Genomic DNA, 13079 nt, shown 5'->3' on the forward strand with positions numbered 1-13079 from the left:
CAGCCTTGCCTTTGGCAAGCAAACTACACTGATTTCCCTTATAGAGCTGTAAGGATTATGGAAATAATGAACATGAAGCACTTTGATCACTTGAACAGTTTTCTAAAGGATGATGATGATGATGATGTAAACTGATTGCTTGAAGTGTACTTCCAATGGGTTGAATTTAGATTCATGTTACAGCAACGGTGCTCATGGAAATGGAATATCCTGGTTCCTCTTTTTGACTTTAGCCTCTCCAGCCCTTTGAAAATGCTTAGCAGAAAGTCAGCATGCCCATTGAATGGAACTGTGGTGCCTGGGGTGGGGAGATCTTCCCAGACCAGGCAAAAGTAAGTTCTATGAGAAGAATCCTGCCTTTGGAAGGTATCCTCCTCTGAGACAAGACATATCCCAGATCCGACCCAACACCATGTCAGAGCAATTGACCAACCACCCCAGAATTGTCCATTCTGGCAGACAGCAGCTCCCAAAGGCTCTGGTAGACACTTTCCCTATTCCTTGATGCCTTTTGTTTTTAACTGGGGATGTAAAGAATTGAATCTAGAATCTTATGCCTGTGAGACCAGAAAGATACTTGACCAGTAAGATACTGGTCGAGTAAGTAAGCAAGGTAGTGAGATTGTCCTGCACCCCCTCCCATTCTGGAAAAATCAAAGAGTTCACTGGTATTGTTCTTTTTGACCTGAGGGTAGCTATGTAAAGATATCTGGGGAATGTGTGCTTCATGGCAGCAAGAACCCTTAGTGCTTCACTTTGGTGGGGAAAGCAGATGAGAAATGCCAAGACTAGCTCAGTGGTAAACTAAACACTTTGCTTTATTAAGGTGTTTGAAATTTATTTATGTAATGCACTGTTAGGAAAGGAAGATGAACTCCGAATGTAACACGAAGCTGATTGATAACATGTTTTCATTGTTTGAAAGGTACGCTTTGTGAGAGATAAATCTGGTGTTGTAAGGATGGCGTAACAACATAGGAAACAAATCACTTATGAAGTTTTCTGATTGATAGGGAAAACGTATTTCCAAACTCTGCTTGTTGCATTCTGTTTTGCCTTGTTTTTGCTTTAAAGTTTGGTATGTTGTTACACCTTTTCTGACTTTGATGATAAGATCAATAAGCCACTAACAGGCAGGGATAACAACAAAATATCCCCACCCCATTCTCCCTGTAAAGTGTTTTGACTAGCCAGTCATGTCCTCTACCAGGATACTATATGTTGTTTTTGGCTGAAGAAGCCATTTCACTTTCCCCTTCATTAATTGTTTTTCATTTTCTCTTGTGATGCTTGACATTCACTGATATTGGTTCTTCCCCAAACAGAACCTGTGGTTAGAAAGCATTACAGCAATATCTGCAAGCTCAAGCTACATACAGCGGTTGCATCTCTGTTCAGTCAGAACTACTTTCCAGCCAGAAGTCTACATTCCTGAAACTTTCTGAACAGTGCAATGCAACTAGGATGCCCATAAGCCTATGTAGGGTTTCGGAAGCACTCCTGCCCTGCGAGGTGGTGGAAAGCTGATTTTTGCTGTCTAGCTCCAGTACTTTGAACAGAGAGGGAAGGAGGAGGAAGCAGTGTCAGGATTCAAGGTATTATGGGGGTTCAGTCTCCTCCCTTCACCAACCCTCTGGAGCATCTCCTTCTCTCACTCATGTCCTTGGAGAAGCAGCTAGTGTGGTCCTTTCCAGGTTGGGCATGATGGGTGGGGAGGGCAATCCAAGCATGGATATCCAGCTCCAAGGTCAGAACTCTTTTCCCAATCTCAGAACTGGGCATCTGAACAATCCTGTGCCCCCAGATGCTGCCTAGGGGCCACGGTATCGCTCTGCCTGGACACTTGTAAATGTCACATAGCTTATGTTTTTGAGTTATGTTCCTCCAGAATTGCCTGTGAAAATGCTAAATAAGCACTTCCTATTATCACAAAGTGCTTGAAAGTAGATTGAAAGAGGTATAAGCAAACACCCCCTTATGCATACACGTCTCAGTCATGACAAAAGAATGATTGTCAACAACAGCCTAAAATGCTATGCAGATGTCAATCACTTTGTGTTGGGGAAAAACTCATTAAATTTTATGCTCAACAGTAATAATTTATGCTGTCAACTGGATGGTTAATCCAGAAATGTTCTTCTTTCCTCCCCAAGGCTGTGCTACTTTTCTAGATACCCAAGATGCTTCTTTTTTAATTGACAAGAGACAATTTGGAGCGACATTCACTGTCTGTTCAATGGTGTGTTTGCAAATGAGCAACTACATCAGCAAGAAGTATGGAAGGGTTAGAGGAAGCTGGACAACTAATTCTCTATTACTACATTATTATAATACTATTAGTAATAATATTAATATATTATATTATATTATATAATACTATTGGATGGGTGTCTCTATCAGTTTCGGATTGGTTCAGTTTCTCAATTTTCCCATGTTAAGGTTCCTTCTCCTTCCTTCCTTTCCTCCTCCTTTTTTTTTGGGGGGGGGCAGTCTGCACAGAGTTGGGTACATTTCTGAGTCCAGTACTGTCTTTTCCCTAATGCATGCAGTCCTTTTGGCACTTTTGGCTAAAGTATGTGTGTTTCCAAGCAATTTCCCTGAAGTTGATGAATTCTTGTAAGCAATTTCATGCATCCCTATGCTATTCTACTGCTGGTAAGTGCACACGGATATATGCATTTCTGTGCATATGTATTTTGCATGAACTTTCAGATTAGAAAACTGCATCACAAAATTGGAAAATGTGTGAATCTCAAGTGCAACAGGGTTTTGGTTAGCATATTGGCATGAGTAGTGAAAATTAGGTAAGTTTGCATAAAAATGCAAAGTGAATAAATTTCTCTCCAGTCCCTAGCTACAGAAAACTCCTGACTAGTCCTAGATAAAAATAAGTCAAGTGCCATCCAGTTACTAAAACACAGAAAGATAAAATCCACATGTAAAATATTCTCAAATAGGAAAAAAAAATCTATGTGCCATTCATCTCCATTCATTTCTTCCTTTTCTTTCAAGGATGTGGGTTTTTGTTTGTTTAAAATACTGATACCCAACATTTCCATATTAATGTTGCAATACTTTACCAATTAAAAATAAGTAAAAGAAAAAAATAATAGACCAGGCAAAGCATTATGAACTGATCTGCGACATGTAGGAGATGAAACAATAGAGCACTAGAGACACCATATGCTACAACTGAAAGGAAACTTCGATTAAAATCAAAGATAGAACCACATTTTAAAGTTCACTAAGCTAAATCATGTTTCATTTATACTATGTGGAATTGAATGCAGCTGCCTAGAAGACTAAGCCCATCTCCATATTTTGTGATGCCCCTCTCATTTCCAAGAAAATACGAAAATTAACAACAGTTGCATATAATAAAATTAGCAGTATTTTGTGCATTTAAAATTCATATATTGCTACAGAGAATGTGCAGAGAAATGTATCACTGAATCCATGTTGAATTGATATGGGAAAGAAACTGATTTGTTCATATGTAGATCCAAGTTGGTTGCACTTAAGGGCCCATTGAAATCAATGTGACAATCTAGGAACTGTCAATGATTTCAATGGGACCCATACCAGTCTTTTTCTGGATCATAGAGAATAACAATGGAGGAGGCTGGTGGACATCTTCAGAAGGTTATTCCAAAGAAAGTATCTGCTACCTTAATTTGCTTCACCTATGAAGGTGGGTAAGAGAGGCATCAAACCTGTGTGTGTAATAATATAGATGGATGGGGATTCTGGAGAACTGGGCTCTATTTGAGGGTGTTCAAAGATAGGCTAGACATGCACATGGTGGGCATGTTGTGAGTGGAGCCAGCTGGAGTTGGGGGTCAGACTAGATGGCCCGGGAGGCTCCTTCTCACTCACTCTGTTTCCATGTATGTTTCTATTTCCTCTCAGTCATGAAACTCACTTGGTGACATTGGGCCAGTCACTGCTTCTCGAGCTACCCCAAATAATGTCAGAGGCTGGGCTTTACACCTGGGATTTCTCCTTCTAAACAGATCAAGACAAGATGTGTCTACCTACAGTCTTTATTATGTTTAGCTGGGCCAGCCAAGCTGGCTTTGTGATACAAAAGGAGCATTTAAGAGATTGGCAAGTAAATTGGGGAGTTTATTTATTTATAGCATATTTATTTCAAAACAAGGAAGGAACAAAACTGGTCTAACATAATCTCACAGGACCAAGCTGTTCCCAAAAGCCTGCCATAACAGAAAAGTTTGTGCCCTGACACACCTGCTGACTGCTCAGAACTGCTGTGGGGCAGCCGGGGCAGCGGAAAATGTGCTGCTATCCATGGAGAACCTCTCTCAGGGCTGAGGTCAAGTGCAGGCATTGTTGGGCACCTGCCAAGAGCTCAGTAGAACCCCTGACAAAAGTCTCCCAGAGTTTCCCTTTCTCCCTTTGTCTTTTGCTCTGGCCCAGGCAACCGTGGTACAGAGGCAGCCAGTGTCATTGGCTGTGTGCTCCCTTGCTCTCTGCTTACCAGAGAAGCAAAACTGAGGAAGAGGATAAGGAGGAAACCACAGCGGGTGACATGGCAATGTGAAGGCGGGTTTACTGAAGAAGGGCCATTGAGGATGCGTTCTAAAACCTGGCCACATGATTGCAACCTCAACATGATGATGAGGTTGCATCATCCCAAGGTGTGTAGAGACCTGTTTTTCCCTGCAGAGGAAAGTAGGACACGTTCCAATGGAGCAAAGCTCAGAGAACCAAGGCTCAATTTGGATGCCAGGAAATACTTCCTGACAGTTAGGACCCTGAGGGTATGGAATGGGGTCCAGAAGGACCACCACAGGAGGTGGTTGAAGCCCCATCCATGAGAGTGTTCAAGGACAGGCTGGACATGCACATGGTGTGCTGTGAAGCTGGCTGGAGTTGGGGGTCACACTAGATGGCCTGGGAGACCCCTTCTGACTCACTCTGTTTCTATGTTTCTATGATTATTTTAAGCTGTAGAATGGGGTGCACAAGATCAATAATGAACAGGATGTTCCCCATACAAGCCAAAAATCATCACAAAAAGCAAAAGGAAGCAGCAGCAAGCAAACCCAGGCACTAGTTATTAAAGCTTTTAAAAAGCCAGGCTTTAAAAATAAGAAACAAAACAGTCCATTATTCACTATGGCTAGAGCCTTCTTCTGTTGGACAGCAACATGCAAAGTTCCCAGTACAGTCCCATTTAGTGGATTCCAGTAAGAAGGAGGCATTTTGAAAGCTTTTTCTGCCTGTTTAATGGAAAGTGATTTTTGTATGAATTTCATTTTACTAATTTGAATACAGCCATGCCCTTCTTTAGTTCTTATTCATTTTAAACGTTTTTTTCTGTGGATGCCCCCTTTGCATTGTGCCTAATATTTCATTCACTCATTTGCTCACTCAATACGATATTCCCTTTAACTCTTTTTAAAGTTCACTCAGCTTCCAGGTAGCTTTTTCATCTTTAAGTATAGCAGATTTTGCAAGGTGCACTGCCAGGCTTCCTGTGCATGGTGTGTTTTATTCTCTGTGCTGAAAGCTGGATTATCATTTCAGCGAACACACTTTTTTTAATCTTGGAAAGGAGGGGGATCCCTCCCCCCACTACATCCCCAACCAGATATAGTGCCTTGAATATATTATTATGCTGCCTTGAATATATTATTAGCAAGCTATGGTTGAAATAGCATATTTTTAACGAAGTTAACTTCACTGTTTTCCCAACTTTTGGGACCCAGGGTGCAATCCTATGCACGTTTAGACAGATAGGATAGCCTATACCTTTCTGGGAGCTGGATGCCTTTCCCCCTAAACATGCATCTAGATGGCATCTCTATTTAACAATTGTGGATAGGAAGATTTGAAACGGAATATGGATAACTATAAGATCCTGAGGCACATTTTTGAAAAGAAAAAAAGCCTAAAGCTGGATAGCTGAAGGAGTGTCTCCTTCCCTGTGTGACTGCCTGCCCCTTAAGATCTGGGTTGGAGGTCCTTCTTTGGGAGCCCTCTTTGAAGGAGATTAGGAGAGTGGCTACCTGGAGAAGGGTCTTTTCTGTGGGGGTGCCCCGGCTATGGAATGCACTCCCCATAGGTTTGCCTGGCACTGACACTTTGTTCCTTTCAGCACCAGACAAAAACCTTTTAATTTCCCCAACATTTTAAGGTTTAATTGTTATTTGAATTGGGGTTTTATAGAATGACGTGATGCTGAGCTTTACTTTATTTATTGTAAGACCATCCTGAGACTTTTTGTAATAGGATGTTATAGAAAATAAATGAATTTTAGGAGCTCAGCCATTTTTTCCCTGTGCATTTTCATCTCTATACAAAATGCACCCCGAAAACCTGCAGTGGAGTGGTTGGGAAGCAGCAAAGCAAGAGGACTGTAGGCCCTGAACTTGTGCAACTGAACTTGGGCCTCTCTCCAACTGACTGAGCCAAAGCTGAGATGTAGCTCCTTCTTTTTAAGCTACATCCTGGGGATCCTCTTTGGGCCCAAGGGCCGCATCCTGTTTCAGAGATGCTGTCGGGGACCACTTTGTGGTGCAGGGCTGGGATGTTGGCAAAGGAGATGGGGCTGAAGACAAAAGGGGTAGGCCAGCAACATGAATATATAAATTTCCTCCTGCCAATCGCTCAGCCTTACGAAAGGTCAGAATGGGGTGGGGGATGCTCATGAACTAGGAAACCTCCAAAAATGGTAGTTGGGGGTGGGGTTAGATTTAGTGGGTGTGGTCACATAGAGAACCCAGTGGACTGGACTTGGCCCCTGGGCCTGAGTTTTCCCACTCCTGTTTTAAGGTGGGGTATTTACCCCTATTCAAGTGGGCCCATACATGGACTGGCTAATATATATACTACCTGATTATTATAAAATCTCAGGATAGTTTACATGAAAGGCCAAATATATAAATATATATTAAAGTCATATATAGTTAAACATAGTTAAATCTCCTGTGCTCTCTCCCATGTTATCTCCGAATGCCTCTCAGCCCTGAGAGGTGGGGGTGTTGCAAAAGGAAGGCACATAGGGAGGTCCCATTGTTGCAACAAAGCCCCACTGATTTTTCTCTGAATCCCACCCCATGCCAATTTTGTACAATGCTCGGAAAATATATGAACCAAAGGAGAGACCAAAGAAGATACTAAAGGCACAATCCTATGCATGTTTAGACAGAAAAAAACCCCTATAGTTCCCAGAACCCAGCACAACTGGCTGGAGCATGATGGGAAGTGTAGGATTTTTCTGTCCAGATATGCATAGGATTGCACCTGTTTGGAAAGTCCAAATAAATCCTCAAATAAAAAGTTATGTTTTTGTGTGTCCTTTAATATAAAATCTGGCAGCAGTGCCCTTGCTCCTCTCCACTCAAAGGAACTAGAACTTTTTGCCCAGCTCCACATGTCTGGGAAAAGCAGGTGGCCCTGGGGGCTCCATTATTCACGCATTTTCTCACAGAATCAGACAAGCTCCTAGATGAAACGGCACTGAAACAATGATTGTAAGCCATTGGAGAAGCTTTGCGTCCTTTGCAATGCAAAAATACCTAGCCAGCTCATCCTTTGTCTTATGCCAGCTCACGCTTTATCTTAAGGAATTCTGTATCTCTGATTGAAAAAAATGCATCATTTAAACCTGTTAGAGTTCTGTAACTCCCTGCTTGTTTCATTTGTTATCTGCTACTCAAGCCTTCAATGGGTCATGATGTTTTTCATGAAGCCTATAATGATTTCTCAATGTTTCTGTATTATTCCCCATTGTCCTCACTTTCTCACCCATTCAAAATCTCACCACTGCCCTGATACTGTGTACTTGACCCAAAACATATAAAAAACTCTGCATGTGCTCATAGCCAGTTTAGTCAGGCACAGAGCACTTACCTGAGCGTGAATGTATGTAACCCATCAAACTAGGATGGCAAGTCCACTGTAGGAGTTAATGCTGCTGACTACTGGATGGATATTCAGCACCCTTCCATAACCTGACAGACTTCAGACCACACGTCCCATGATTCCCAGCCAGCCTGGCCAAAGGAAGCTCTTGGAGGGCATCAGCTTGGAAGGCTGGTACACAGAATAGAGCTCATATCATTAACGTGTAGGAAGCTGATGTTCTGCAACCACCTGCATTCTGGATTTCTTCTTCATGTGTTTCATGGGGAGGGAAACCAGGAACACCAGAAATACAACAAGGACTTCTGGTTGCAGTTTTTAAATCACCAACTTTTCTAGCAAATAAAATCCTGCATTGAAGTCTTGCCAGTTGAAATGCACAGGATATAGGTGAGATGTGTGCATCTACCCATCCATCCATCCATCAATCCACCTGCCTGCCTGCCTGCCTGTCCCTTTGTTTCTAGGTCACCTAGAACCCTCTTGACTAAATAAAAACTGGCAGGCATGGTTGCTAATAGGAAATAAATTTGCTCTGAGCTCAGAACCAACACTTGGACAAATAATTTGCAAACTGGGAGCAAGGTTCAAGTCACCTCTAGAAATGGAAGCCCGTGTCTTTCCACCCTGTCAGAAATGATCCTACCCTGTGTGACTGCCTTGGTTTATTGGAAGATGGTCTGTTAAAGGAAAACAACACAGAAATGATACGTGAACTGAGTGTATGAGTGAGAGTCAAGTGAAATGTATAATCCCAAATCCTATAGAAGGTTGCACTTTGTACCATAATTCATGTTGATCATGTCCTGCTTTATTATCATACTCACCTCTAACAAGAAGTTCAGCTTCATCTGATATACTGTCTGCTGTAGTCTGTACCCGGCAGCCATATCTCCCAGCATGCACTAGAAGAATGTTCCTGATCATTAAATCTGCAGAGGATGCTTGCTGGGGGGTGGGGGGGAGGGAAAAGAAGTGATACAATGGCACCAGCTTAAAAATATCAGTAATCTTTGTTTTTTAAAAAAGGCAAACAGCATTTATTATTTTGGAGGTTCTTAGTCCAATCTGACTAATTCCTGACTCACAACACACACCAATCTCAACAAGTATTCTAATAATATCTCAGTGGTATGATGTTTATCAACATGCCAGTTCAGATTACGCTGCGTCGGGCCACTGGTACATGTGCCCAGCTGGTTTCCACTGGTAGCAACCACTCAGGTGGTTGGTCTGTGTCTTCTGCAGCCCACTCTCTGCAGTTTGGAACTGGAGATGCTGGGCATAGACTGGGCACCTTGCACATGCAAATCATGTGCAATGGGTCCTCTCCTGAAATACTTCCTATAGCATTTACAAACATGCCACCGCCTACAAAACCTTCCCGACTGTCCCAGGGACCACCTTGCAAGATAGATCAGAAAGGTCCACATTTCAGAAATAGGAAACAACAGGAAGAATTCATTAGTATCATAGAATCACAGAATAGTAGAGTTGGAAGGTGCCATGAAGGCCATCAGGTCCAACCCGCTGCTGTTGCAGGACACCAAGTTACACCATCCCACTCAGATGGCTGTCCAGTTTCTTTTGGAATGTCTCTAGTGTGGGAGAGCCCACCACCTCTCTAGGCAGCTGGTTCCACTGTTGTATTGCTCTGACAGCGAGGAAGCTTTTCCTGATATCTTAGCCTGGGCTGTTGCAGCTTGAAATAATTATTCTGTGTTCTACACTCTGTCATCAGCAGGAACAGATCTTGACCTTCCACTCTGTGACAGCCTTTGAGGATACTTATAGAGAGATATCATGTCCCCCCTCAGTCTTCTCTTCTCAAGGCTGAACATGGCCAGTTCTCTCAGTCTCCCCCCATAGGGATTCCAAACCCTGGATCATTTTTGTTTCCCTCCGCTGGACCCTTTCTAATTTACCTGCATCTTTCTTAAATCTTAGTGCCCGGAACTGGACATAGTATTCCAGATGAGGTCTGACTAGTGAGGAATATAGAGGAGCTACTACTTCTCGTGATTTAGAAGTAAAACTTCTACATTTGCCCTTTCAGTGGCTGCATCACACTGTTGGCTCATATTTAGCCTCTTCTCCACAACTGCTCCAAGGTCTTTTTCTTTTTCAGTTCTTTTGAGCCACATATTCCGCATCTTGGTGGGTAATGGTGTCTGTTTTGCACATGCATTCATACACTAACTCTTACCTATTTTCTTTATGATTGCATTTTATTGATACAGGATTATCTGAGTGGCTTTCATATGTTTTATTGTACTTACCATATTTTACTTATGCATTATAAGAATATATATTTGGCTGATATTCAGCTCTGATGAACTACTTCTAACCTGCGATGAGGCTGTGAAGTTATTTTCCAGTGGCATGATGAGAGAGACCCATTTTCCTATGGTGTAATCTGCTCAGCTGTGTGTGGAAATGGTGGCTTATTTCTAGATTTTTAAGCCACGCAGCAGAGTTAGTTTTTCAATGCACCATAAAAGAGTGTGTTTTAAAGAGCATGATAACACTAAGACAGAGTAAGCATGTAGCTATTTGCTTACTTCTTAAAAAATAGAGAGAGGCTGGTGATAAAGTAATCTTCTTAAATTGCAACCACAGTTCTTAGAACTGCTCTGCTCTATTGAATGACAACAACACATTGTTCCTTTCAATATCGAAGAGGGAATATGATGAGGTTTAGGAGGGATGCCTTTGTGCTGAACTGCAATTTCACTTATATAATATATCATTACTGCATTGGAAATAGTTTTGGTCTTTTTAGTTTACTTAATCACTCTCTATTTTTTTATTATAACCCTCTGCTTCACTGCAGAGAATGCCTTGTAACTTGAAGAACATACAAGAACATAAGAAGACCGAAAGTCCATCTAGTCCATCATGGTGACCAGCCAGCTGTCCCCACAAGTAGGACATGAATGCAATGATGACCCCCATTCAGGTTACCCAGCAACTCAGCACATGGGAATATTGCCTCTGACACAGGAGGTGGCATGCGGCTATCAGGATTAGAAGTCACTGATAGCCTTCTCCACCATGCAGTTCTCCAGTCCTCTCTTAAAGCCAATCAAATTGGAGACCATCATAAACTTCCATTGAAGTGAATTCCATAGTCTAACTATATGCTGTTTGAAGAAGTCCTTCCTTTTGTCTGTCCTGCATTTACCAGCTTCTCTGAATGGCCAGTTGGGTTTCCAGTATTATGAAGGAGAGAGAACAAGGCCTTCCTACCCACTTCCCCCATATTATGCATAATTTTGAACATTTCTATCTTCCTTTACACACTTTTTCCTTAGGTTAAACAGCTGTTGTAGCTGTTTCTTATAGTGAAGTTGCTCCAGCCACTTCACTGTTTTGTTTTCCTACACCTTTCTACCTCTATAATACCTCTATAGTGGTAACCAGTAGTGTGCATGGTATTCAAAGTATAGATTTTACTGGTGATTTCACCACAGCACAATGGCTAGATCTTGGCACAGATTGCAGGGAGGGGTATACCAAAAGCCAGTGGAATGAGATGGGCCATTCCAACAAAGGGCCACCACCAAAAGTGGCAGAACCAGGTTGAGTTCTCGCACTATGTCCTGCAGTGTTCATTCAAGCTTAAGCTACAGTTCTATGGCTTTGGAGTGATGGGATGAGGATTCACATACTGTTTAAGCCCAGGCTGCAATATCCCTGGACACAGAGGCACTTCTAAGGAACTTTACAAATTTAACACTAAAGTTCTCACTTACCAGTGCCATATCAAATTATAAATTGCACTATAAGTAGTTGCAGAAGTATTTGTAAGCACGTTCAGCTGCACATACTTACAAATTTCCTGCATCAATTTGAGCTTAACCGGTGACAATTTACAGAAGAAACAGCATGTCCTGATGTTGGCTGTAGGGCTTGTGTCTCTGCCTTCATTCCCACCAAATTCTTAATTATCCATGTATAGGCTGAAGGTCTGCATGGGTCATGTTAGTCTCCAGCAGTAAAAAGAAGAGGCCTGATTAAATCAGACCAAAGGCCTATGTACTTTTTGTATTTTGTTCAAATGATGACAAGTCAGCTACCCAAGGAAACCCCAGAAGTGGAAGAGGACCCTTCAACCCATGTTCAGCAATGTGCGGGAGACAGAGGCATGCTGGGTTTTTCTACACAAGACTATTAATTTGCTCTATCTGCACCACATGAAAAATAGTTCCTTTCCTGCTTTTCCATGGAATCACCTCCAGGTGGGGCTGTGCTATAGCTGAATAGACCAAATGCACAAATGGATTTTTTTTTTTTGTTTTCACAAAAAATAATGCTCTGAACAAGCAAACAAAACCTTTCTGCAAGTGCTCCTGAAATGCAAAAGTGAAGCCAGAAAGGCACAATATTATCCAAAGAACTTGTAAAAAACTGCTGAGTAGCATATGAGTGCATGATAAATTTCTTGTCTAGAAAAGCTCATACTGGAGGGAGCAAATAGCCATCATGACAAGAAGCCACTGACAAACATATCTTGTTTAATCCCATACTAAGACTACCCATAATGGAGGCTAGCACCACACTTTCTGGAAGTGAATTCCACAGTCTGAAATCCCCCACCATTCAGCATCAAGGGATGACCCTGGGTTCTAGCATTATTTATTTATTTAGAAAATTTCTATGCCGCCCCATTCGCCGAAGCCTTGGGGCGGCTCACAAATATATCAAATAAAATATTATACAATAAAAATATAAAACAAGTTAACAATATAAAATAAGTCTAATAAATTATGGGAGAATTTTATGCACCTCTGCCACGCCTCCCCTTCTTTACCAATATCCTTTTTCTCCAAAGGAAGGAGATCCTGTAAATATTCCTTCCCTGGAACTTGTTACCACTTGAGTAAATGAAATCAGAAAATAATAATATGTTGCACTGAAACTTACCTATAAGGTCTATCTAGAGACAATGGACAATTCGAGCTCTGAATAAGTGTTAAAAAAACCAACACCCCATAAGTGATTTCCCACTAATAACATGACTCTTCCTTGTGTATATCAAGTCTGACAGATATGTTGACTGATCTAAGACAATTGCTTGAGCAAAAGCTACAAAGCACCAATTCCCATGTTTCCACTGTGAAGCTTTGGGATCTCTCGGGTACTTCACAACCCAGCTAGTTCATTGTGGCTCCAAAGATGGACGAAGT

General features: G+C 41.8%; 1 protein-coding gene across 1 annotated transcript in view; it reads right to left on the reverse strand.

Moving 5' to 3' along the window:
- CNTN5 (contactin 5) overlaps nt 1-13079 on the reverse strand; it is a 312385-nt gene that overhangs the window by 91491 nt on the left and 207815 nt on the right. The window contains exon 14 of the mRNA XM_044441829.1: nt 8718-8838. Coding sequence (XP_044297764.1) covers nt 8718-8838 — 121 coding nt within the window. The remainder of the gene's footprint in view (nt 1-8717; nt 8839-13079) is intronic.

Source organism: Varanus komodoensis, unplaced genomic scaffold (genome assembly GCF_004798865.1).
Source record: "Varanus komodoensis strain SLA01 unplaced genomic scaffold, ASM479886v1 scaffold4, whole genome shotgun sequence".
Lineage (NCBI taxonomy): Eukaryota > Metazoa > Chordata > Lepidosauria > Squamata > Varanidae > Varanus > Varanus komodoensis.